We start from the raw sequence: 26,417 nt of genomic DNA, 5'->3' as shown, positions 1-26,417 counted from the left end.
CAGCCTGAGGAACTTGCAGTCATTGGAGAGCTGAGATCCAATCCTGGCTGGCCCTTCTCCTGCCTGAGATAGTCAAATCCCCAGGTTTCTAACCCCTCTGAGCCTCTGTTTCCTTCCTGTAAAATGGAAATAAAAATAGTTCCCATTCACCAGATTGTTTCAGGGCTAGAGAGCGCAAACCCCGAGGGAGCCCTGTGGGCCTCAGATGTACACAGCTTTCCTCCTGCCAGCCCTTCCCTGCCTGGGCACACACCTCCACCTTGCCTTTGTCGGAACACCCGCCCCCGCCTAGTTCAATTTTTCAAGTGGAATGTCCTGGAAAGCAGACAGGTTGGCTAAAAAACCTGAGCATCCTCCCAATGCCGACAATTAAGTGAAAGAAGCAGCTAGAGAGCCTGAGCCCCCACTCGGGCCCATCACCTCTTCCACCTGTGTCATGCTCCTGGCGTGGCCTTGGGCCCCTCAGATCTCACACCTAAGGGGCTGAGCGCCAAACCTGAGAGAAAAAGAACCTTCTCCCCCTCTGATGGCAGCCCCCATCCCAGTCATCAGTGACCACCTGCCTCGTTTCTATCCGCCCCCCCACTCTGTCTTCATGGGTGATCTTAGTATCCCCGTCGCACCGCCTTCAACTTGAGAGCCCTAAGGAAATGCTGACCCAGAAACAAAACGAAAAGGATGTTCAGAGCTCGAGATTTCAACGGACTTGGCAAACCGAAATTCTGAAGAGGTGCTGAGCATCTCCAAGGTTGTAATGCTGGCTGCCGGGGAGCTCTGGACGGCAGGTCAGGTGCTGGCTTCTCGTGGTCGTCCCACTCACTCAGCACAGCAAAATAATTGAAGTCCCTAGCAGCCATCACGTGGGTGAACATGTGCAAGCACGTGTGCATTGTATCAAGTGAGCAAAGGACGCAAAGCAGCTGATCTCAACCCATAGGGGTTCCCATGGCCAGGCCCTCTGCACGGTGGCCCTGTGGGTAGGTCTGGGGAAGCAGCCTAGCATGCAGGTGCCTGAGGCCAAGGTAGGGCCAGGCCTTTCGAAGCTAGACCAGGCTGACAGGCAGACAGAGTAGCCTAGTGGTAGATGTATGCCTCAAAAGGTATATACTGAATATGTGTGTGTGTTGGGTGTGTGTGTCGTGGGGGGGAATAGTAAAAAAAAATTTTTTTAATGTTTATTTTTAAGAGAGAGAGAGAGAGAGACAGAGCGCGAGTGGGGGAAGGTCAGAGACACGGAGACACAGAATCTGAAGCAAGCTCCAGGCTCTGAGCTATTAGCACAGAGCCCGATGTGAGGCTCGAACTCACGAACCGTGAGATCGTGACCTGAGCTGAAGTCGGACGCTCAACTGAACCACCCAGGCACCTCCCGAGGGGTAAATTTTACTACAACCTCAGTGGAAGCCTATTTGGCAATGGGTTTCCCAAACTTTAAAAATGTGTATAACGTCCAAGAGGGAGAAAAACAGCTTGTGGTATCTGGGAGCCGGCCTGGCCCTCTTGCCGACGCCTTGCTGTTCTCCTGTTGAACACTAACAATTTTGCCGAAAATCAGTGTCAGACTAGCCGCGCTGTGCTGGGTCAAGAGAAAACAAGCCCCACCCAGAATCAGTCTGAACAGACAGAACCTGAACATTATTCAAACCCCCAAAAGGACCAAATATCCTTCCATCCTGGCTAATGCATTTGAGCAACTATTGCTTCGTTACCAACTACAGCTTTGCCTTAGTCTAGCGAAGATACGAGATACCCAACCTGAGAACTGTCTCTGCCCCGAGAGCATCCAATACGCAGCAAAGCCCTGCTTCCCCAGAAGCAGCTGGACCAAGTCCGAATCCTGTCCCACCTGCCTCCCAAGACGCCCTTACGGTGGTGCCCCACAGCTCCCCCTGGTGGCTGTCCTCCCTCACTGCAACGAGCCGTAAAGCCAACTTGGACTTGGGCGGGAGTAGTGACGATGTTCACCCAGGTTATTCACTTTAAAAATTCAGCCTAAGGAAAACTCCTGTCCACAAACGTGTATGTATAAGGCAACTCAATGCAATGTGTGTGCATAATGACAGCAAAACAATGGACACAATATGAATGTCCAGCAGTGGGCGGCTGGTTAGACACATTTTGGGTACCACAGAATACATGCAGTCATTCGAAATGATGAGAAAGAGCTGTATTTATTGATATAAAAGTTTGCATAACACGATGGTTACATTATAGTATTACATGAAAAAAAAAGGTTTACAAAACGGCACGCAGGGGGCTGCAGAACTCCAAATAATCCCGCCTTTAAAAAGATAAGTTAATAAATATTTCATACACTGAGGAAACAAGGCATAGAAAAATAAATACAAAAACATCAACAGTGATCATTTCTTGGTTTAGGGATCATGGTGCTTGCTTGTTTGTTTCATTTTCTTACCTGCATTTCTGGACTTTTTAGCAATGGAAATGTTTTGCTTAGGTAATAAGAAAAATAGAAACTTTCCAGAGCAAGAGGCTGGGCTGTTTTGAGAACACAGCTGAGATCAGAATCTGGGGTGAGGGTGGGGGAGGGGTTGGGCCTGGACAAGTGAGACTGGGGGGGCCCGGGGGGGGCCCGGCTGAGCCGTGAGGAGGGGAGACTGGGAGACGGGACCGGGCAGAGGTGGCTGGGCAGTGGGAGGAGGCAGACCCCTGCCCTGTTAGGGGGGTTGACGGTGGGGCCAGAGGCTGGGACTCGCTTCCGGAGAGGCGGGCTGTCTTTCTTTCCTTGTGCTGCCTGGGATGCCTGTCCTGTGAGGCGTCGGGTGGTCCCGTGTGAGGGGAACAGCCCGTGGTCGCTGCGCCTGGGCAGGACGAGGGGCGCTTGAGCTGAGGGCCACCGGGGGCTCGCGGCTGCTTTCCAAGCTCACACAGCACGCCACACGTCCCACGGGCACACTCGGACCCCACACAAATGCCCACCACAGCTGGGAGTGTGCCCTTATTTGGACACAGGGTCTTCGTAGATGTAATCGGGAATCCTGAGAGATCATCCTGGGTTTGGGGTGGGCCCGAAATCCAATGAGCGGTGCCCTTACCAGAGAGAGGAGAGGGAGTTGAGACACAGAAAAGAAAGGCTCATGAAGACAGACGCTGAGACTAGAGTGACACAGCCACCACCCAAGGGACACCAGGGACTGCTTCGAGAGGCAAGGAACAGACTCCACCTCATAGCCCCGGAGGGAAAAAAAGCCCACTGATGCTCAGATTTGGGACTTCTGGCCTCCAGAACGGCGAGAGAATACATTTCTACTGTTTTAAGCTGCTAAATATGTGACGTGGTGGCAATTTTAGGAAACTAAGATGCCTTCCCACCCTCTCACTGCCCAACCTATAAGCTGGGGTTCCCGAGAAAGTCAGGAGCCGTTAAAGAATCTACGGCCGGTGCATCCCGCCGTCATCTCCCAACTGGCCTCACTACCTGTCTCCTGTGGGTAACTGCTCGCCTGGGGCTGGTCCTTTAGGGGGAACTGGGCCATGTTTCAGGGTTGATGGTCACACACTAAAAGAATGCATAGGAAGAGGGACAGCCTGCAACTTCCTCGAGCCAGTAAAGGAAAACAGACTTTCCCGCCAAAACTCAGAAAGCATTTGTAAAAACCAAATCTAAGCTAATTCAATATAATCACATAAGCATTTAAAAAATAGCAAGTCAATACTTCTCCTTAGCTTCCAACGTACAAACAGCCACGATAATGAAGGAAATGTTATTTAAATCTATGGACGAAGAAGTGAGCCAGACAGAGAGGGGGAAAGGGCCAGATCTGATAGGATTTTAACAAAGGCGAGAAAAGACCCAACCCTTCCCAGAAAAGAAATCATAGCCACGCTTACTGCCAAGATCCAAAGAAAAAAATTTATTTACAATAGAGAATTTTATTTGAAACATGCATTTTTTTTAACACAAATCAGCAAACGCAGATCAAGTTTACACTCCTTAAGGCAAGAGTCCCTGTGCAAGCTGTACAAGTTCATATTAAATCCAAAAGCCGCTCACCCTGGGAACTCATGTACAGAGGGCAAGGCCAAGGTCAGCGATTTGTCTTTTATTAGAGAATCAGACAATCTCCCTGATACAGGAACTCTGAGGTCAACTTGCTATGAATTTATACTAAGAAAATGCAAACCAATAGCAAGAAATTCTGATAGTCTCCTTGGTACTGCATACAATCAAATCAATGTCGTTTAGAAAGGAAATACAGTAGTGCATACGAAAAAGTGAAAACAGAACCTGTCCGCGTCGCTGGAAGGACGGCAGTGTGCCGACGGTCATATTGCACGCAATGGTCAAGTCCAAACATTCGGTTCAAAGTTAGCTTTTCCCCATTTTGGCAATCAGTTCATCACAAATCTTGGTGAGTTCCTCTATCTCTTTATTCTGAAAGCGAAGACAAAACAGAAAAGAAAAGGCTGCTGAAATCTCCTGGCTGTCTGAAATCAAGCCCAGCAGAATGGTCTCTGGGCTTTCCAGGGGCCCGGGTGCCCCAGGCTTCTTGGTCCCCCTGAAATTCTCCAAAGCGGTACGAGGGATGAATCAAAGCACACATCCAAGCGCTAGCTGTGACCCTGAGCAACTCACACAACCTTTCTGAGCCTTGGTGTCCTTATCTCTGAAATGTGGATGGTAACATCTGTCTGAGAAAGGAATGCGGTCAGAATGCAAAGCTCCCCAGCAGTGACCGGCACGCAGCAGGGGCTGAACCAAGTATTGGTTCTCTTCCTTTCATTTGCCTCTGAGGGATGCGGACATGAAAGGACGGTCCAGGCTGAGCTCTTTGGTGGCTTTTTTGAGAAATGTCACCAGGAAGCATTGAGCAATCCTACTTGAATAGGGTCTCTAGCATTTAGAGGTTGCGAAACGAGGGGGTGCTGTGGATATGGGGAGGTGGGGAGAGGGGCAGGGGCAGATGCGAGATGCCTCCAGGTTCTCTTGTGCCATGCATGCCCTGCCCGTGTGCCAAAGCCGGTGGGGAGCCGACCACATGCTCAGCCCGCACCGACCAGCAGACAACACCGTCCGGGCTCTGAGACCGGGGATCCGACGGGATGAGTCCGTTCAAAGGCAGGTGTGGCTCTGCCCTGATGCCGACCTGCTTCGGCGGCCCATCTCGAACGGCCCTCGCCAAGGGGGCCGGATCGGTATCCCAGGAACACACCACAGCCACTTTTTCGAGGTCCCTGTGGACGGGGAGCCTTAACCTCAAGCCTCTCCCCTGGGGCTAACCCAAGACCCTTCTTCGGAAACCTCAGAACCTCCTCCTGGTCCAGCTCGGAGCCGCGTGTCCCGTGCTTTCCGGGATGGGCTCTGGGTGCCACTCCTGAGTGTCACTACTTGGGAAGAGCCGGGCCTCCTTAGTGGAAGACGAATTGAGTCCTCACTGCAGTTCAGCCACCAGCCCCCGCCGGGAGACAGCCCCACCCGGAAGGTCACCCCGGCTCACCCCCTGCTCGAATCCACAGCCCTGAGAGCTCCGTTCTGAGAGGCGCGGAGATGCCTGCGGGAAGAGGGGTGCCCTGCAGGAACGCAGCACTGGCCGCTCATCCTGAAATTACTATTCTCGCCAACCTGCGGCTGCTGGGGCCGCCCAGGATAACTTTTCATCTTACCAGCACGCTTCCTGGGTGCCAGGCACCATGCCAAACACACCCCGGGCAGCGGCCCCACTCGGTTCCCACAACAGTCCCTTCGTGGGAGCCACTGTTATTTCCACGTTTCAGCGAGGAAACGGAGGCTCAGAGAGGTTACGCGTCGCGCTTAACGGAAGGTCACACAGCTGGCCAGGCGCAGCAAGCCTGGAGCACAGACTGAGGCCGGCCTGGCTCCTAGACGGCTTTGCTATCTCACTTATTTAGCATAACGTCCAGCGACTGATGGCTGAGAGGCACTGGCGGACCCGCTATGGACTCCTGAAGGTTCTCCAGCTCTGTCTTTGCAGCATCGGCCCACTGCCTAGCAAACAGCCACCACGCAGCTCAGCTCACTGGGCACCAGCCTTTCCAGCACCCTGACTGGGCAAAATGCCCAGCGCCCTCACTTCAGAACTGCCTGGTGGGGAGGTGGGGGGGGGGGGAGAGGATAATGCTTCTGAGTCTCTTTAAAACAGAGACCGTCCCTTCTGGATCTCAGAGTCCCGTAGGGAAGAACTCAGGGGATAAATCCATGTTTCCTCGGTTTTAGTCTCAGATGGTTACAGATCTATTTGTATCTTTTCTGTTCTCCAAAATGGTGCACCCCACCTCGCCGTCTTCTGTGTTTTCTAGTTTGCCAGAACGTTTATCATTACCTTCATTTGGCAATGAAGAGTCTCAACAGGCCAGGTTGCCTAGAAAACATCTATCCTGACTCGGGTTTTACCTCTACTGTTTTAGCTAACACCAGGATACAGTGCAAACACCATCAAATCCTGATGCAAACAGAAGGGAACAAACATATTGCTGCATTTTCCACCTAGAAACATCTGATGCCCAACTGCCCAAAATGCTGGGGGGAATGTGGTCTTTAACTTAAAGGAGTATTCCACTTTTCAGGAGTCACCCAATATGCCACACATGGATTATCAACATTCAAAGAATAAAAAATAAACACCCACTCGGGGCGCCTAGGTGGCTCAGTCGGTTAAGTGTCCCGACTTCAGCTCAGGTCACGATCTCATGGTTCGTGAGTTCGAGCCCCACATCGGGCTCTGTGCTGATGGCTCGGAGCCTGGAGCCTGTCTTGGATTCTGTGTGTGTGTGTGTGTGTGTGTCTCTCTCTCTGCCCCTCCTCTGCTCATGCTGTCTCTCACTCTCAAAAATTAATAAACATTAAAAAAATTTTTTTAAATCTTTAAAAATAAACACCCACTTAACACTAACAATGCAGTGCCGCTCAAAAAATACAGACAGAATGAGTAAATGCTGGTCCTGACTCTGTGCTTTCTGCTAGGAAGGCGGAGCAGAGCCTGGAAAATTGAGGCGGTAGAACAGGCTTGGGGTATTTGGCACCATCCAGACTTTTTCCTTCTTTCTTTTTTAAAAATACAATTCTGTCTGGCAGCCACTTGTCTTCATCCCAAAAAGAAAAGGCAAAGAACAAGAATGATCTGGAATGTGGGTTTTCTAGTGCTGAATTCTGGACAGCCAGGAAGACTGTGGACCCAGCACCATGCGACGGCACTGGTGCCATTGGCCCACAAAGGACACCCCCGCCCCAACCGTGACTACCCATTAAGGCCCAAATGCAGGTGAAGTGATGCTACCCCAGGCCACTGGGTTCTCGGATAACCATCCAGGGGACTCCGAAGGCTCAGTGGATCAACCATATGGGTTTGTTCAGGAAACATACTCAGGGAGGGAGACTGCCTGGCCCACGCTTACCCAGATTCGGACTCTTGGGCGGAAGGGGCTTCTCATTTGGACACCCGGGGAGAGGGTGTGTGCAGTGGACTGAGTGCTAGACCGGAAATCAGGACAAGCTAAGGGACCTCAGGAGGGTCCCCCCCATCCGTGGAAGCAGGCGGACATCTGGGGGACCTTTCGACCCCAGCGTGGCCCGTTTTCTGCATCTGCCCCTGGCCTCTGGCGGTTACCCGATTCCCCCACCGGTAAGCGTCTAGATGCAGGGCGAAGTACAATGCCCGGCACATCGAGATTTTTCAGTAGATGTGTGACAAATGAATGGATGCTGAAAAGGGAGCGAAAACCAGCAGCAAACACCCAAGTGGACGGCAATTCCAGGAAGAGCAGAGAGGACAGTAACAGGGCTGGCCCTACACTGGATCTTCCGGATGGAGAACAAGCGTATGCTCACGAGGCATACACCTGTCCCGGGAGCCGCGGAGGCCGCAGGAAACCCCAGCCTCTGCTGATCTGAGGGTCTGACCAGCCCCACCGGCCGTCGGCTCTTACCTTCTGCTCCAACGTCCTCTCCAGAGCGTCCACACGAAGCTGCTCCTTCCGCAGACTGGCCTGGTAGGCGGCCTGCTCCTGCTGGGCCTTGCCTCGGACCTGCGCGATCTCGGCGTTGGCCCTACGGACACAAGGTGGGGGGGGGGGCGGCGGTGCTCAGAAAAGACCACCTTCCCCGGAGACCCTTCCCACCTTCCTCCTCTCAGCTCTGGACGGCGGGAACTGTCTGGATCCAGTTCCTACCAGCGGGGGCCTGCTTAGGAGCCCAGGAGCACCCTCACCCTGCCCCCAGCCCCCATTCCCATGAGGCCAAAACGCTTTGAGTGGGTGCCCTGGAGATTACAACATGCACGCTCCACTTATCAAGATGCCGAGGACACTGTTATCACAAGTCACACTGAAAAAACACAGAGGGATTATCTGCTTTTTCTAAGCCAGGGTCCGTGGGGTCGTTGGAGCTCCCAGCCTGCCTCGGCAGGGGGTGCCGAGAGGTCTTTGGGAGCAGACCTGAGGCCGCGTTACCTGTCCAGCTTTTCCTCTGCATGCACCTTCAGGGCCTGGTACCTCTGCTCCTCTTTCTTCACCCGGGACAGGTACTCCTGGGCACATTTCTTCAGCACTTCTTCATTCTGACACGACAGAGGACAGAGGTTGCACCCACAGAAGAGACAGCCCAGGCGCTGGGAACCCCGAGAACTCCCTGATGCGGGTAGAACGCTGGACAGCCAAGTCCAGCTCCCTGTGCACTCACTCAACCTGCGCCTCCTCCCCGCGCCCCGCACGTCCGGCCACCTGCTCGGCCCCGACACACACACACCTTGCGGAAGCCTTCAAGGACCTCCTTCATCTTCTCGTATCTCCTGAAGAGATCGGCCAGAGATTTCTCCACGGAGTTCAGGTCGGCCAGGGCTTGCTCCTTCTCCAGGACCAGCTGCTGGACAGTCTGGTGGGAGACTGACTTCTCCCTCTGCTCATCCTCTGGCAAGAGACACAAAGAACAGACGATGGGACCGGTGCATCCCGGCCTGGTCCCAGAGGCAGCCGAGGCCTCAGATCGCAAGTCGGTCTAAGCACGGGGCATCCCAGACTTGGGACGGACCCGCTCCCCAAGCCCACCCAGACCGTCTCTGAAGGCACAAAAACCCCCACAGCTCCGGCATCGCAGACCTGGGCCTTTGCAGTGTTAGAAGGGATGGAAACCAGCCACCGTCTTCAACCCGATCAATGCGGACCCCTCAAAATCGACATTCGAGGCCCCAGGGATGCTATGTGGTTGATGGTGGCCAACAGATCCATAAGGTGGGAAAAAAATCACTACTGAATTTTGTGTTGAGCAAGATAAAAAGGTATAGGAGTCTGGGCTCCGAGGAACAGGTCTTTCTGTGTATTATCGACATAAAGACATGGTTATTGGAAAAGAAAAAGGTTTCACCCTTAAAACATCCCATGAACCAAGGCCCACATAACCACCAGCCCTGAAATTCTGCTTCGCACAGAAACGGACATTTCCTTGGACACAGCAAATGTTTTAACTCCGACAAAAATGGAGCTCTTTCCGTCAAAGTGACTTTCTCAGTTATGTACCTAAGAATTCTGGCCCAGTTCAGAGTGGCTGAGCCTAGTAAAAGGAACTGCTCTGTCCTCTGACCCCCACGACCATTCTACCGTGAACGTCCACGGCTCCCCACTCACTCGGGTTCCTGACACCAGGCCACCTCCCCAGAGGCGCCTTCCTGAGCACCTGCGGGAAGCGCCTCCTCCCTACTTTCCAGTCCATTCTCTTCCCAGCAGCATGCATGCACACAGGTGTGCACCAGCTGTCTGTCTGCCTAGAGTGCGCGCTGCGTGAGGGCAGGGTCTTAAGTCTTGCTTTGTCCACATCTTTAATCCCAGAGCCTAGGACAGCGCCTGACTCACAGGGTGCCTCAACACATCCGTGCTGTGAATGAACGAGCGGAACCTGGCAATCCAAACCCCAAGCCATGCTCATAACCATCTCTCTCCCTTCTCTCCCTGAGCCTGTTAGTAACAGACCTGGAAGGAGGAAGCTCCCTTCAAAGCAAGGGGTGCACTTGTGATGAGCACTGGGTATTGTATCAAAGCATTTTTACACCTGAAGCTAATATTGCACTGTATATTAACTAACTGGAATTTAAGTAAAAACTTAAAAAAAAAAAGCAGAGGGATGCTGCTCTGGGTTCTTTCCCTTGCGTTCCTGGCGGATCGGCACTGTCCTGTCTCCTAAAGTTACGTGTATTCTTGTTGCGTGCTGTGGAGGGAAAGGGCTCAGGGCAGGGGAACCACATCCTGGGTTTTAGCTTCGGCTGTGATACAAACTCATTCAAAAGTCCTGGCTCTCGGGGGCTCAGGGCCTCATTTCCAAAATGAAGGGGTTGTCACACATGAACGTGCACCTGAATCAGCAGGGGCTTGTTTAAACACAGACAGCAGCGCCCCACCCAGTGAGTTCTGATCTGGCAGGCCTGCAGTGGGGCCGAGAATCGGCATCTGTGACTAGTTCCCCGATGATGCTGAAGCGGCTGGTCCAGGGGTCACGCTTGGAGAGCCACAGACCCGGAAGACGTCTGATGGACCTCCACCCCTGCCTCCAGAGCCCCCGCTGCCGGGGCAGAGAGGAAGGACCCAGGCGCCAGACTCTCGACTGCCCAGGTTCCGTCCTGGCTCTGACACTCCCCAGCTCTGCTGCCTTGGGCAGGGTTTTTAACCTCTAGGAGTCTCAGCCTCCTGAGCTGAAAGAGGGGTTCACATTACTTATCTCGTGGCATTTCAGGGAAGATTAAGCGAAAATGTATATGAAGCCTGTGACATAATAAGAACCCAGGATCAGTGACCCATCATCAACAGCATCACGGGCACCCCCAAACTGGCATGATGTCACATCAATCACTCACGGAGGGGGAGCTTTTTAACACACGGCAAGAAAAGAACTGCCCGCAATCTTGCTGCGCCCAGGCTCCTAAAAGAAACGATGCTCCAGTAACCGAACGCTTGTTTTTATTACGTTTTAGCTGCTTCCTTAGTCCTCGGCACATGGTAAAATGCACATTCCGGGGCTGATCTGAGGCCACGGATACATTTCACTTGGCTTGTAAAAAGCCATTTATCAAACAGAGTCCATCTGATTTCCTGGATCTGAGACTTAGCTTGCCTCAGGTTTCCTGCCCTCCCCCCAAAAGGCTTGTAAAAATAGAAATTTCCCGGTTCCCAGGAGACGGAGGAGGTGAGAACGCGCCACAAATCTTCTTGCAAATTACACACGCAGTCAGGTTCTTCACATCAGGAAATCAGCCCCAAACTCAAAATGCTCCAGACTCAACAACAAAACAATGCCCTGGGAGATTTTTCTGTTTTGTTTTTCTTTTTGCAGGCAAAACATTATTAAACCATGTTTTTCGGGGGAGGGGGAGGGGGAATGCGGCAAATACACAATAGCAAAAGTAACAAAAACAGAAACAAACAAACAAACAGACAGACGTGGGTTGCAATGGGCAGGTGTCACGTTAGGTGAAGAAGCGTTTACTTACCAGGCTTGCCTGTGTGTTTTGCAAGCAAAGGGCAAGAAGCAACAGAAAATGGAAGCAAAACAGATAATCAGGGCAGTTGTTAGGAAAGCAAAAAAGAAATCAATTGCAACAACCTGGAATGCAGAAAAGCACAGAGGTCTTTTTTGTCCTGAATCCTAAGTATGCAGTCTCTGAACTCAAGAGCATATTCTCTTTAGTAACATGTGACGAGAACGGACGACGATGGCAGGACACGTGTCACGCTGGCGTGGAACATTTGTGACGGTTACACGGAAGCCAGGGAGCCGGGCTGCAGCCAGGAGGGGCTGGCGCAGGTGGGGTGAAGTTTTGACTTCAAAACGCTACCAACGTTCATTCTGCCTGAACTGCCAAGCTCCTGGAGCTTGAGTTTTTCCCTCTCACCAGGGATGCTGGGTAGGTGGGTGCAAAGGAGAAGAAGAGAGAGAGGAGGCTGGTATGTTTCCACGTATGGGGACCCACAGCCTGCCCAGCAAGAAGGCGGGTCCCGCCCGCAGTGACAGGGAGGGAGTCCTGGCTGTGCCTCAGCCCCACGCCATTGTCTACAAGGACACAAGGACCTGGAAATCTGCGGTGGCCCTCATCAATGCCCTGCAGTAGTGACTGACAGGTGACAGCCACAGACATGCCAGCTGATGAACAAGGTCTGAAAAGTGGCTGATGAAGGTGCCCGAGGACGGGGAACCAGGACAGGACATGCGTCACCCCGGGTGACAGCGCTGCCTGCAGCTAGGGACACCGGAGGGTGCTCACAGGGCCTCTGGCAGCGCTCAAACACCCCCAAACAGGAAAATGCTCAGAGGGGTGAGATCACAGCTCTTGAAGAGAGGGACCCTTTGGCCAAACATACCAGGTCTCCCCGGGGGAGGGGGGTGGGGGGCTGGGGGTGCGTGGCCTTAACGCCTGCGGTCTGAGCTCCACCCACTCAACCTGCCTAGAATTGAAATGTTCTCCCACCAATTGAAACTACTCCCACCGGCAAATAGGCTGCAAGGAAGTCAGAGCTGAGTCATCTTTCTCTCCAGCAGGGACGGGCCACTTGCGCCAGGGAGAGAGATTCTTACTCTGCGGTGTTTAAGAGGGAACGAATGTCTACTTCTATCAAAAACAGCCAGCCGAGTGCTAGCAGATGGCTCTGGACGGCATTCTCTCAGGGGCAGAGGCTCCTGCCCTTTTACCCCCATCTCAACCTTGGCCCAAGTGTTGTCACCAAGGGCAAAAATAACAATGTAGGGCTCTGACATGCAGAAGGGTATTTCCAGATGAGCTACGGTAGGTCTGAGTGACGTTTTCACAACCTAAGACTCCAGGAGGCCACGCTGTGCTCAGTGTGCCAAACATTGTATATTGGAAGACATAAATCCTCCTTCCTGACCACTTTTACAGACAGCTTTGGTTCCAAGAGGTTTTTTTTTTTTTTTTATATCTCATCCATATGTATTCATAAATTCGTATACCAATTTAATAAAGAGGTTTCATTCGATAGAAAGCATACGCCACGAGCTGATCCTTAGAAACACCCAAATGGACTTTCCCTGAGATCTGGGAGAAACGGCCTCTGTTGTAATATATCAAAATTAAAGCCCCTTTGAATAGAAAGCCCTCAGTTGTCAGCCTCTTCACCATTCCCAAGGCTGCTCTCATATTTCTCTTGGGACAAGCTAGAGGTGTGGTAGCATGACTCAGACCCAAACGTTTGAGAGAGAGAGGAATCATCTGTTAACCCAGCGTCCAGCTTCGACACAGAAACTGGCGTGCAGTGAGCTGGGGCTTTTACTCCATGTGTCCTCAGGAGTAAAAGATTTTTTTTTTTTAAACTGGTATCCTGGACCTAAGCAAATAAAATAAAATAAATAAATAAAAATCTCCCCCGCCCCTGCCAAGTCATAGCATCGTTTCTGAATAGTGATCATTAGTGTGAAAATGGGCTCAGCGCTTCTGTGAGCTCTTTTCCCATTCTTCTTCTTCTTTTTTCTTTTTAAGTGCCAGGGGGTGTAGAACTTGCCACTTGAGGCCATTTTTTATTGGAGGCCAAAGCAGCGTCAGGACCGGCTGCCAGGGGTGCGAAGACAGATTCTGAGTCAATGCCCATCCCCGTGAGATCAGGTAATGCACAGGGGGGCGGGGGGGGGGGTTGGCAGGCAGGACTGCCACGCGTTCCACTGTCCTTGCCCTAGAACCCTGCGTGAAGGCTGAGTATTTTGTCCCTTGAGTCTAAGTTAGAGTTGAGGGATTTGATTCTTCGTCCCTCTCATGAGCCAAGAAATCCCCCAAACACCCTAGGAACCAACCCAAACCTCTTTCCCCAAGAAGCGGGCAAGTCCTGGCTCGATGGTGGCCATTGAGGTAACTGCCATGGCTTCCCACAGGCACGAATGGTGCTAAGGAACATTCTAGCAGGTGTTTCCAGGAGGCCCCCAGGCTCACATTCTGGGATGCTCTGGTCCCTCGGTGAAAAGCGGTCACTTTAGCAGCACACACACTAAAATCGGTCCCTCCCTGAAGGACTTCACGTTCTAAGAGGGACCGAAGATGAACACACTCCGAGCGTCTAACTTCAAAGCCCTCCCCGTGGTTCAGAAGCTTCGGGGAGGCTTGAGGCCGCCAGTCAGGACACCTACCTATCATCTGAGCGATGGTCTTCTCATACTCAGCCACTATTTTCCTGTAAGGGAAGTAAAAATACGTTGGAACTGTGACAACAGAATGGTTTCTAACTGACAGTAGGGTCCCCGTGCTGGACTCAGCAGCCTGACCGAGTCTTATTTTTTTTCTTAAAGTTTATTTATTTATTTTGAGAGCAAGGAGAGAGAGAGAGAGCGTGCAAGTGGGGGAGGGGGCAGAGAGAGAGAGAGAGAGAGAGAGAGAGAGAGAGAGTCCCAAGTAGGCTCTGTACTCTTAGTGTGGAGCCCGATGGGGGGCTTGAACTCACAAACCGTGAGGCCATGACCTGAGCTGAAACTGAGAGTCGGATGCTTAGCAGATGGAGCCACCCAGCCGCCCCTAGGGGACAAGTCTTATTTGTCACAGTTGGTTCACACCTCTAGGTGCACCTGCAACCCCGCCCCTCTTCTTACATACCCAAATAAGTTCATTTTCCTAGTGCCTGACTCTGAACACAACATGCCCCTGGGCAAAACCTTCGATGCATCCCTACTGCTCACTGAGGAAAAAACATAAGGCCAACCCTTCAGCCTGACAATCAAAGCCTTCCATAACCTGAGCCTGATCGCTTTCATCAACCTTACCTCCTTCCCTGCCATCTCATGAACAAAGTGGTTCAATGAGAACAAATGAGTTTTTGCCGGCTCTGGGATTTTCCACCTCCATGACCCTGCCCGTGTTGTTCACTTCGCCTCTCTACTTCCACCTCTCATAGTCTTGTCTGCTTCTCAAGGTCCAATTCAAATGCCATCTCCTCCAGGAAGCCTTCCCTGATTTCTCCTCCGAACTTCAAACAAACCTTAGCTACACAAAAGCACGAAGATCCCCGGCTTGGAAGACTGTCTCACTGCTGCCCCCAGGTGGAAGGACCCAGGAGTGAAGAAGCACCCCCCCCCTCTCTTGAAAGTCAACCTTCTGCAAGGAACCTCTCAAAAAAGACTTGAGAGTTTCAAGTTACTCTCCACAGGAGAGCCCAGAACGGCCCTGATTCCAGCTGGCCCTGCCTCTCCCAGCTGAGTGGCTCAGACAGGTTGGTCACAGACACTGGGGACTCAGCTGACTCCCTGGTATGGTTGAGGATTACCCTGGAGCCTGACTTTCAGGGCCGTGGGAGAACTGAATGAGGTTAAAAGACCGGTGAAAGCAGAAGGCATTCTGCAGAGTCTAAAGGCGTCGCAGCAGCTGGGTGTCTGTCCCTGGCTTCTTGACCTTGGCCCCAAGGACAGCGCCTTGACCAAAGCCAACCCACAACAAAAAAGGTGACTGCGACATGAGCCCACATGGGTTCTTTCTGAATCCTACCTACACAGGAGCACTTTGCGTCTTCTGTAATTAAACAATACCTCCTTGTACCCTTGAGTCACGAAACAGCGATGGACCCCCTGAGGCTGCCCCACCTGAACCCATCACTGGACCACAGCGGGCGCAGGATGTGTCCTTCCAGAGGTGCAGGGAGACCAGGGGCCCGAAGCCGCTTCGGTGGCACTGTATTTGCAGCTCTTTCTTCCTCACAGTGAAGTGGTGCCTGATTGCCGCCAGGATTGCTGATGGGGATACTGAGGCACGGGGCGACGCAGGAACCTTTTCAGAATCCCAGGGCTACAAAGCGGCCGAGCTTGGCTCCGCATCCAGACCTCCGACTCTGGAGCCTTTTCATACCCCTTGCGCCTCGAGGTGCTGGGATTCACCCTTCTTCACAGAGGCGGAAAGTCAGCTTACAGAGTTAAGGAACAGGCCCCAAAGCAGCTAGGAAGCGGAGCCTGATGGTCACCTGGTCTGGTCTGGCTCCAAGGTGGACAGCTGGGCCTTCCAACACGAGTGCGGCTGTGTCGGCTGGTGACACTGGAGTCCCGCCACACTGGTGGGTCAACAGCACTCCCTGGAGCCCCCAGAGGTACAGCTCCTCCCGAGGACGCAAAACGAATCAGGGATGGAGCTTCTAGCCTTCCCAGCATGCCCTGCTTTCATTTTCAGGGCAGGCAAAAAATGAAAGCCATGTTGTTCCCTCCTCTACTCCCCTACTGAAAAAAAAAAAAAAAAAAAAAGAGAGAGAGAGAGAGAGAGAGATAAAGGAGAGAAATTTTCAAATGACGCCACCGCAGGGCCTCAGTGTGAATGTGTGAAACAGCACGCTCGGATTAACCTCCAGAAGCGGTCACAGAAAGCATCGGTAGGAAGAAGGGACTAATAGGAGAATTTCCAGGAAGATAATATTTGACCTAGAAAACAGGGGATCCGACTACCCTAAATAATTTGCTACTTAAAGCCGTAGCCAGGAATGCAGCCGATTCTGATAATTAACCAGCAGCGACTCTTGCAATCAAGCGCCCTCTAAATGAACTAATTCAACCACTTTTTAAAAACTCATCTGTTTTTCCCTTATTCCCAAACCCTGAGACTCAAAAACGAAGCAAGCCTATTGAGGATTTTCAATATAGCACCAGATCTTTCGTCTCGTTCAAAACGATCTCTCATCTCTTCCCTTGAGACTGGAAAACCCATGTGTCAGTTCAGCTGGTGCTGAAGAAGGGCTGGTGTGTGGAGAGATGAACTGTGTTCCCAGGAGCGGTTCTCAGACCCGGCAGCAGCCGGAGCCCCGGGCAGTGCTCACTAACCTGGGATGGCCCGGGCCAAGGCTTGGGTCCAAGTTTCTTAAAAACGCCACTTGGCCATACCATTTTTAAGATCACATCCCAAGGGTAAGTTCTAGCCCAAGACATGGTTTCTTAGTCTCTAAGATGACGATGAATCACGAAGGAAAATAAAAGGCAAAAAGGTCCGTCAGACATGACGAGGGAGGCAGGCCCCTGGGTACAGTGGAAAGAGCTGGGGTTTTATGACCAGAAAGGTGGATTCAAATTCACATTCTTCTAACTAGACGCTCCGGGACCTTGGACAAGTCACCTGACCTCGGACAAGTCACCTGACCTCTCTGAGCCCTTCCACTGTCAGATGGGGCTGATGATCGCTTCTTGAGGGGCCTGGGGAGCAACAGAGACCGTGGGCCAGAAACACAGCACATGGCACGTGATGTGACAGGCACTTAAGATGTGGTGGCTGTTATACTTCTAATACCAATGCAGCAAATGGAAATAAATCATTCAGACAAAATTCCGGAGGTAACCCAACTGCTTATCCACGGAGACTGGTGAAGTTCACTTTGTTAGAACCATACAAGGACCATTAAACCTGTTACACAATAAGGTCCAGTTGTATAAAAATCTGTCCAAGATTTACAATGTTAAAAGAGAGGGGCGCCTGGGTGGCTGAGTCAGTTAAGCGGGTTATGACTTCAGCTCAGGTGATGATCTCACAGTCTGTGAGTTTGAGCCCTGTATCGGGCTCTGTGTTGACAGCTCAGAGCCTGGAGCCTGCTTCGGATTCTGTGTCTCCCTGTCTCTCTGCCCCTCCCCTGCTCATGCTCTGTCTCTGTCACACAAATAAAAACATTAAACAGATTTTTTACAATGTTAAAAGAGAATACAGGATAATGTACAGTTCTACTCCCCACTTTGGAAGAAAAATGGAGTCTGTATAGACACATTCACACATTTGCAATCAGAAATAGAAAATTCTTGGGGCGCCTGGGTGGCTCAGTCGGTTGAGTGTCCGACTTGTGATTTTGGCTCAGATCATGATCCCAGGGTCATGGGATGGAGCCCTGCGTTGGGGGATTCTCTCTCTCCCTCTGCCCTTCTTTCTCCCCCGCTCTCTCTCTCTAAAATAAATTAAAAAAAATAAAAATAAAAGCGGTGCCTGGATGGCTCAGTCAGTTAAGCATCTGACTCTTGATTTCAGCTTGGATCATGATCTCACAATTTCTGAGATCGAGCCCCCATGTCGGGCTCTGCACTGACAGCCTGCTTGGGATTCTCTCTCCCCCCTCTTCTCTGCTCCTCCCCTGCTCATGCTCTCTCTCTCTCTCAAACTACATAAATAAACTTCAGAAAAAAAAAAAAGGAAGAAATGGAAAATTCTTGGAAGGCTATACTAGAAACAGTGGATAGCAGCTACCTGAGGGGAGTGGAATTGGAGACTGGGTGGGAAAGAGATTTGCTTTTCATCGCACAGGTATTTATTTGTTTGCAATATTTAGCTCAGGTGCATGATATTTTCATAAGAGTACCATGACGAAAAATACTTTTGCGAAAATATAAACCTTGTCTCTTAAAGAACAGGTGACTCTTGGGAAGAGCTGGTTCATGGGCCACAGCAGCTCCAGCTGCTATGAGACCACAGGTGGGCCATGCCCCAGGTGCCAGGAAGCACCACAACTGACCTCATTTCCATCACCTCCCGCCTGCTTTCTTCGTATTTAGCCTTCCACTCCGAGACCTCGCTCTCCTTGGTTATGATCTGGCATCAGGGAGGAAAGAGAAAGGTGAGCTCCAGAGGAGTGAATTCAGATCTGAGCGATTCACAGACCAAGAAGGAAACACTGAATAAATGTAGAATTAGAACTTCCCACACCAAACAATAATTGGACCCCGAGAACTTCCCCAGAGCGTGAGACAGAAATAAGCCAGATATCAGACTTCCGCAATGCCCACCAGGGAGCAACTAAAAGGCATATGCTTTTTGTTATAAATCAAACAAGGCCATAGAGGCTCATTAAACAATGGTGTCCAGGAAGATCAAAGCCCGTCTGCTACCCGCCTCTGTCTGCAGTGGTTGCAGAATACAGTCTGTGTCCAAAGATGCTGGCTTTGTGGACCATGGGTGTAAATATAACTTTATTTAGGCGTGGCAGAGACCGGAGCCTTTCCCAGGGCAACCAGAGCTGCCCTCCTCCGAGCCACACGCATGCCACACGGTACCTCTGCTCTGGCGATCCGGAGTGCGGAGTCCAGGTCAGGCTGCTGGAATAAAAGGCCTGCGGGCTTGTCCACCTCGGCCGTCCCGATGCGGGAGTACAAGGCTGTTTTAGAGATGGAGACATCTGTTGGGTGACCAGCTTCTCTCTGTGGAATGGTTTTTAATTAGAAAAAAAAAAAAAAACCACGTTAATATCACGCATAGGACAGAGGATTTGCATTCACCCCCTCGTGAGTGGGTCAGTTGTATGGTTTTGAAACAAAGAACATCAAAAGTATGAGAAAATGCTCAGACTGATGAGTGGGGAAAGGCCGGATACAATCTATGGAAATCGATCGTTTTGCACCTGCACAGGCAGACAAAGGGGCTAATGGCAGAGGCCTCCCCAACTCCCAGCTTTCGGAGTCAAGCATGTCTGGTGCCTGCTTATCACTGCCATTTATCAGACGCAGAGGCATTTAGGCACAGCGCTTAAGAACCAAGGCTGTTTTCCGGCGGGCTCCGCTCCCAAAATAAAAGCCTGATGGCGAACGATGCTGAATTCTAATCTCCATTTGCCTAGTTTTGAATAACTGCAGATCTGATCAGTGTGGCAAGACTGTCTGCATTTCAATTCGGGGAACATTCGTTCAGCCCCGTTTGAAAGGATATGTTCACACAAAGCTCAGGGCCTACCGTGGCTATCAACCAACGTCACCTTCGAAAGCTAGTTTCCGGATGCCCCAAGGGAAGGGTTCCTTTGCAGTTACATCGCCTGAAGTCTGCTGTGTCGACGGCAAAACCGAAAACCGGATCGCTGACAATATCCCCACTGGCTGGTAAGACCCTCAACAGGTGGTGGGATTCCCTGCCCTCTCCCACAACTGACACTGGTTTGACTGGACAGGGCAGTCACCAGCCTCCTGGGAGGGAGGGGAGGACCACCGTTACTCTTCCTCCCCTTGCACAAAAATCTCAGCCATTTCCAACACACTTGAGATGCGGAGTTAGGAGCATGGTCAATGGTGCAGCCGGGGCTGGTAGTCTAGTTCTTTTGTCAGAGACACCAAACCAGGCAAGCACACTCTCAGTCCTATGCATTAACCTCCTGACACTGTCACGGCTGCCCAGGCAAACCGCCACCCCTGGGGACTAGAGTCCCCACTTCATGATGTGAAGTGTCATGGTGGGGAGCCGGTCAGGGTGGGACTGCAGGTTCCTAGGGAAATTCATGAGACGTGGGCAGGGAACACAGCTCTACCCTGGTGGAGTCGAAAGAGGGATGTGCAGAAAGTACGGGGAGGACTGGTCTTATAAGCGGAAGCAGGTAAGGTTAAAGACCCGACGGTGCGGGGGCGGGGGGCGCACCCGGAGGTTCTCTCTCTTCCATCCCACGAACAGGCCTGCTTACCCCCCGCTAGAGCATCAGAGGAAATGAACTTGAAATAACTTAGAAAACTCAGGCAGAAATTTAATGGATAGGACTGGAGATGACAGAGTTAGGGCCAGTTAGTCATACACATGCACAGCGAAAGACATGGTTTTGGTTGTCCCAGAAGCGGGCTTGGGTTTCGCTGCCCCTGCCTGGTGTTGAGCATTTGGGCTCCTTCTGCAGTGGGCCCCGAATGATCACTCAGAGAGGGGAGCACACGGCCCCCTGTTCTACCAGACCCTGGTGATACTCTGGTGTCTAGTGGGATGCCACGATCTTTCCTTCCTCGGGTCCTAAAGAAGCCTCCAGTGCAGGACATTTGACCAAAACCCAGGAGCTGGCAGGCTGATCTCGCAGAAGAAAGCATGCCACCAGATCAGAGCTACGGAGCCTCTCCCGTGCATGGGTGAATGTCTGCTGTTTGAAATGTTTTCAAGGCTCTACTTGTCACATGGGAAACTTCTCAGGAAGTAAAGACACAATTACACCTAGACAATAAGACTCTATTTGTATTTACGGAGAAAATTCATAAACACAAGATACTGAAGACGATGAAAAAAAACCTGTTCCTGTCACTTTTTAAGTAAAGTGTCCTTTGAAAAAATAAGTAGAATAAAATTTGAAAGTGGAAAGAACACTGGACACCATCCACTCATCCTGGTCCTCCGGAAGATGAAAAAATGGGAGGATCAAAGTGATTCGGCCAAAAGGTTTCCCAGGAAACCTGACTCCAAGTAAGGTTTCCCAGTTCTGACTCCAAGTAAGAGAGCTCTGTGAAGCACGAGGGGAAATGGACTAAAACTAACTTCATCGGACAGGGCAGAATTGAAATCCGACCGCTGCAGGAGCTGGTGCTCTTGAAGCTGCCTGAGTCCTTTGTACAACAAGGAAGGGAATGAAATATAAATAAATTAATGAGCTTTCTAAGTAAACACAATGGTTAGCACCACAGTGATTCACTATCACCTTTCATCCCGGCCACCTGGTGTTTTCAATAAAGGAACAGATGACTTCAGAATCCATTTGAATTACTGCCTGCACTTATCTGCATGTTAATGAAATCCAAGGTACACACTCCGGTTTTCTCTTACAACCAAGAACTATTTCTAACTGAAATAGGCTTGTGTCTCGCTGATATTTTAACATCGGGCTTAGATTAAGCTTTGTTCCTCTTGCAGAGACCCCCACTCACTGCAGCTTTGGAGAAGCCCCAAAGCCAGGAGAATCACAGAGTAGTAACATGTGAAATGGCCCCAACTCAGAAAAAGCAGGAGCCTTTGGAATCAGCTTGCGGCCCCTCAATCCACTCACTCAGATCCTGGTTCCTGATGCGACCCTCTGGGGGCACTGCCACCAGTCAGACCCGCAGAGCTCATGCCTGGGGCCCTTCTGGCCTCACGGTCCTGCCACGCACCCGGGCTCACAGTCTTTGTGGCCGGTTCCCTGTCTCCAGGCCTCAAGGGAAGCAAGGTGGGAGCCCTGTCTGGGAGCCAGCTGTCCCCAAGAGCTGTGGGAGACGCGTGCACAAGGTGGGGGCCAGGAGTGTAGGTCAGGCTGGGAGCCCAGGGCAAGCTGGGTCAAGGTCATGGAGAGGGGGCACAGGTTGGGACGTTGGGGGTAGAGCCAGGCGGGGCCCCTCGTTGGAGCTGCTGCAACCAAATTTGCAGGCTTTGAGCTCAGGATGACACTCAGTGTGTGCCCTCACCCGCTCCCACAAGAGGTGCCACCAGCCAGTGACTGGCCGCTCCTTCTCAATGAGTCAAGATGTGGCCTCATCCCCTCTCCACACAGGCTGCAGGCGATGACCGCAAACTCCCCAAACTGGCAAATGCGAGGTGAAACCCCAGGCCAGCCCTCTGTCTCTGCTCTTCAGATTGTTCTTGCAGCTTTCGGGCATTGGGGTGGTTATTAATGTCGGGGGTGGTGGGTGGTTTCCGGACAAAGCACGAGAGAAGGAGCCTATGATGTCAGGCCGTTCGCCCGCACAGGCCATTGCCCCAGACCTGCCAACTTCTCCTGCCGACATAAAACCCAGGCGTCTGCCTTTATCAGCCAGGACTCGTGGAGGGATCCAACACTGCACTGGGGATCAGCACCCTTTGCCTCCCTAAGGGGCCTTATTCTAGGACTTCCTCCGGTCCTGAAGCTTGTCATTTACATGATCCTTATTCCTACATTACCCACACACTTCCTTCGGTCTTCGTATTTGGGTCCCCTCAACCAGAAAGGCCAACGGCTTCAGGGATCGCAACCAGTAACCGTTACGCACAGAGATGAAATCCACCCCCTCGCATGCCTTGTATCGCTCTGCAAAAGCCACACAGACAGGCCATTTACGCTCTATCTATCCTGGTTACACTCGGGGCGGCTGTACCGCACAGCTGGCCACCCTGGTCAGATTAATAACCCCAGGAGGTTACGATCGAATTCACTTCGGCCAGAAGGGGGTGGAAGAAAAACGCTAAGGAGCTACAGCCCCACACCCCGGCCCCAAGGAGTCTTCCCCGTTTCTAACATCTTCTGACTAATGAGACAGGAAACCCCACCGCAGACCTTCGAAGGTCAGCGCAGCTGGCTTTTGGTCTAAAGGGAAATGTAAAGTGAAGCTGCTTGAAGGAGCAACCAGAAATCACTGCCACCATATTTCATGTGGCTTTTCATCCCTCCAAGTGATTTCTTTTCATTCCAAGTGATTTCATTTTTGTGTTAGCAACAGTTTAAGACCATGCTGCCAAAAAGACTGGGCTATGTCACCTGCAGCTGAAATTTATGGGCAGGAAAAAAGAGCAAATTGGATACACAGCTGCTGTTTCTCTTTCTATACATCAGCAATTTCCAAAGCAGTAAAGGGGCAATCAAGCGTCTACATGAACGAGAAACCCACAGAAACCCAAAAAAGCGGTACAAGTTACTACAGCAGAGAAAAATGTTCCTTACGCTCCAAGACAGTTCTACCCCCAGGAATGTTTCTTTTAGCATACTCTTCTGAAATACATAAGGAGGTGGCTGGGGCCGTCTCTTGACCCACACGCAGTAGACTCAGGTGACAGTATTTTCTATATGGAAATCGGGACACATGGTCTGAGAACAAGCTGTAATTGACAGGAGTCAACAGCCAGCCAATCAATTACTTGCCGACTGTCATGTCTGATGCACCCTTGGAAGAAGGAGGCAGGGGTACGAGACTTTCCAGAACATTTCACACTCAATCTGAACTCTTACTAGAACATGCTCAATTCTGCCTCAAACTGCTGGACAGGAATATACTGCATTTACAGTGGCCAAACTTGAAGCAATTCATTCTGTCCTCAGGCCACTACCCAAGAATATCAAGAAATAAATCTAATGGGGAAAAAAATCATCACTGCTTAATGCTTTCTAAAAATCTTTCTCGTGGAAATTAAATCCAAGCTTCTGGGTTGACCATAAGAACAAGGACATCAGCAATGTGTGTTGACATTCTCGTCCCTGCCCTGGGTCCCAGTGTTCCCAGTCTGGACACACACAGTATGACCACCTTCTCTCAGTGAGCGATGTCTCTGGGAGGGAGCCCCCCTCCTTCGCTCCAGGGAAATCACACGTGGGAGGCCCTGCGGGCAGGAGCACCACATGAACTTCTGATCCTATATCAAGTGAGCTGTTAATTGAGATGGACAGGCAAGGGGATCCCATTTGGAGACTGGAGTCCTCGTTCCTGCTGGGTCAGTGACTCACTGTCAGGCTTTGGACTGTTTCCATGGTTCCACTTCCCCATCTGTAAAACGGGCCCTGGACTCCCTACAGCAGAGAAGCTGTGAGATCAGAGGCAAAAGCGAAGGTGAGCTGACAAGAGCAGCTTTCATTCATTGCGCACCTACTGTGTGCCAGGCATGGCACCGTCCCACACACATCATCTATACAGCAACCTGCAAACTCGCTGTTAGTAGCCTCTTCTTACAGCTGGAAAAACGGAGGCTCAGAGAGGTTCACCAACACGTTCAAGGCCACAGAGTGCACTGGGCTGCCCAACTCAGGGCGGAGTGTGGGGGATGAGCATGAAGCGGGTCCTCGGAGACCACAGCTCACCGTCAGCCCCGAGGGCTGGGCTGAACCTCACAGAGCCATAGTTTTGCACGTCTTCGGCGACTCGTTCAAACAGTTAAGAAAAGTTACGCCAAACTTGGAAGCCAGGCACAAAGATTTCTGCATGCTCGGTCAGTATCATACTCTACTCTAGAGCAGGGGTGGCCAACTACGGTGTGCGGGCCAAATGGTCCAATGTCCTATTCTGTAAAAAGGGTTTTACTGGAACACCACCATACCCATTCACCTACATATTGTCTGTGGTTGTACTTGAGCTACAGTGGCAGAGTTGAGTGGTTGTTACAGAGACCAGATGGCCCAGAAAGCCTAAAATACTGACCATCTGGCCTTTATAGAAAAGGGTTGCTTTTCAGTAATTCTATCGACTCTGGCCTATGGGTCAATCCAATGTCTCAGGAAGGTCTTGGTTCCACTATTTACTATTGATTAGGATCCGGTCTCATTACAGTTAGATATTAACTTGTAGAAAAATAGAAAACTTGTGGGATGCCTGGGTGGCTCAGTCCGTTAACTGTCTGCCTCTTGATTTTGGCTCAAATCATGATCTCACGGTTTGGGAGTTCAAGCCCCGCACGGGGCTCTCTCTGAGCTGACTATGCGGAGCTTGCTTGGGACTCTCTCTCTCCCTCTCTCTCTCTGTCCTTCACCCACTCTCTCTCTAAAAATACACGAAACTTAAAATAAAAATAGAAAAGTTGCGAATTATTTATGTTCAGTAGAGAAGTGATTTTTACAGAAAACAAAACCTCAAAGTTTCTATTTGTCTTGTTTAGCCGATATTAACCAGTTTTATATCGGACCGTACAATAAGACTGCATTAAGATTCCAGACTTCTTTTTGCCACCGACTCTACACGGGCTTCTCATATTTTCCTCCATTCAACCAGCTTTACCAACCAACCTGCTGTTTCCTTCATCACAGATTTAACTGGATCTTAGGGGTGAGCTCGGCATCTACACAAGTTATGCTTTTGGCTTTTTAGAACATTTTAGATCACTTTGTAGAATACGGACATTGCCTTCTTGGCCAATGGTTAGCAAACAAACTTCTGGACCACACCACATTCTCAAGAGGCAGCGCACGGCAGCACCAAACCCGTACCTTGGTATCCTGGCGGCTACGGGAGGCCAGGGCAATCTGCCTGGCCAGCTTCAGGGCTTCTATCCGCATGACGGCAAACTCTAACTCCTCCTGCCCAAGGGTGGGGGGGTAGGGTGAGCACACCGCGGGGGAAAATGCACCAAGACAGGATGTCAATGTTTTCCACATCCAAGAAATGAATGTGCCACGTGATGTCATGACAGGTACTCAGGAAAAACACACGCTCTGGCTTTCTTTCACAATTAACACCTCAGCAGATCATGAAATAAGTGTTTAATTTCTTTTCTCTTTCTTTCTTTCTAATTGCCCTTTGGAATGTCTGTCGGGAAGTATCATGTGGTCAAATATGACACGATTTTTAAAACGGGATCAAAATTTTTACTGCACTGTTTCCTTCGGTTTCTCTCCTTTCGCTGGTTTAACGTCAAGTTGGCCGACAATTTCCGTGAATGGTTTTGCATTCTCAAATGACTGCTCACGATCTCTCTAGGTTTGCCCTGAAGGTCTTAGTGTAGAGGATGTCAAATTAAGCTGTCAAATTTAAGGCACAGAGCAGCTGATTGTTTTGGTTCCAGATGTAAGACCGAGTCCAGATGTTATCTCATTGGGAGTCTGAGCTAGCTCTCCCATATATATTAAAGAGCAGGGCGCGATGGTGATCTAATACCCTTGGTTCCGTGAATAAATCACAGAAACTGCTTTTGGGGCTATCAAAATTTCTGAAAAATGACTGTTTGGGTCCAATTTCCAAATTGAAATATAAATGGGTTGTCCCATATGTAATCGCACAATTTATATCATCTTGGCGTCTTGGATCAAGAACACCCATACATCAGTCTTTTGGGGGGGGGAGAGATTTCATGTGGAGCATTTCC

At 50.9% G+C, this 26,417-nt stretch overlaps 1 protein-coding gene across 6 annotated transcripts in view; it reads right to left on the bottom strand.

The window, feature by feature from the left end:
• Nucleotides 1-2,176: 2,176 nt before the first annotated feature.
• TACC2 (transforming acidic coiled-coil containing protein 2) overlaps nt 2,177-26,417 on the bottom strand; it is a 182,650-nt gene continuing 158,409 nt past the window's right edge. For 4 of the 6 annotated variants that reach the window (XM_042960094.1, XM_042960093.1, XM_042960091.1 and 1 more), the window contains 7 exons: nt 18,950-19,093; nt 18,412-18,488; nt 14,090-14,133; nt 8,723-8,883; nt 8,428-8,534; nt 7,906-8,026; nt 2,177-4,396 (listed from right to left, as the gene is read on the bottom strand). In XM_042960094.1, coding sequence (XP_042816028.1) covers nt 4,331-4,396; nt 7,906-8,026; nt 8,428-8,534; nt 8,723-8,883; nt 14,090-14,133; nt 18,412-18,488; nt 18,950-19,093 — 720 coding nt within the window. In that variant the 3' untranslated portion in view covers nt 2,177-4,330. Of the gene's footprint in view, nt 4,397-7,905; nt 8,027-8,427; nt 8,535-8,722; nt 8,884-14,089; nt 14,134-18,411; nt 18,489-18,949; nt 19,094-25,542; nt 25,633-26,417 lie in introns of all 6 variants that reach the window. The other 2 variants (XM_042960095.1, XM_042960096.1) reach the window with 1 other exon arrangement.

Source organism: Panthera tigris, chromosome D2 (genome assembly GCF_018350195.1).
Source record: "Panthera tigris isolate Pti1 chromosome D2, P.tigris_Pti1_mat1.1, whole genome shotgun sequence".
Classification (NCBI taxonomy): Eukaryota; Metazoa; Chordata; class Mammalia; order Carnivora; family Felidae; genus Panthera; species Panthera tigris.
The sequence above is the reverse complement of the archived record's forward strand: the minus strand, read 5'-3'. Positions and strand labels throughout refer to the sequence as shown.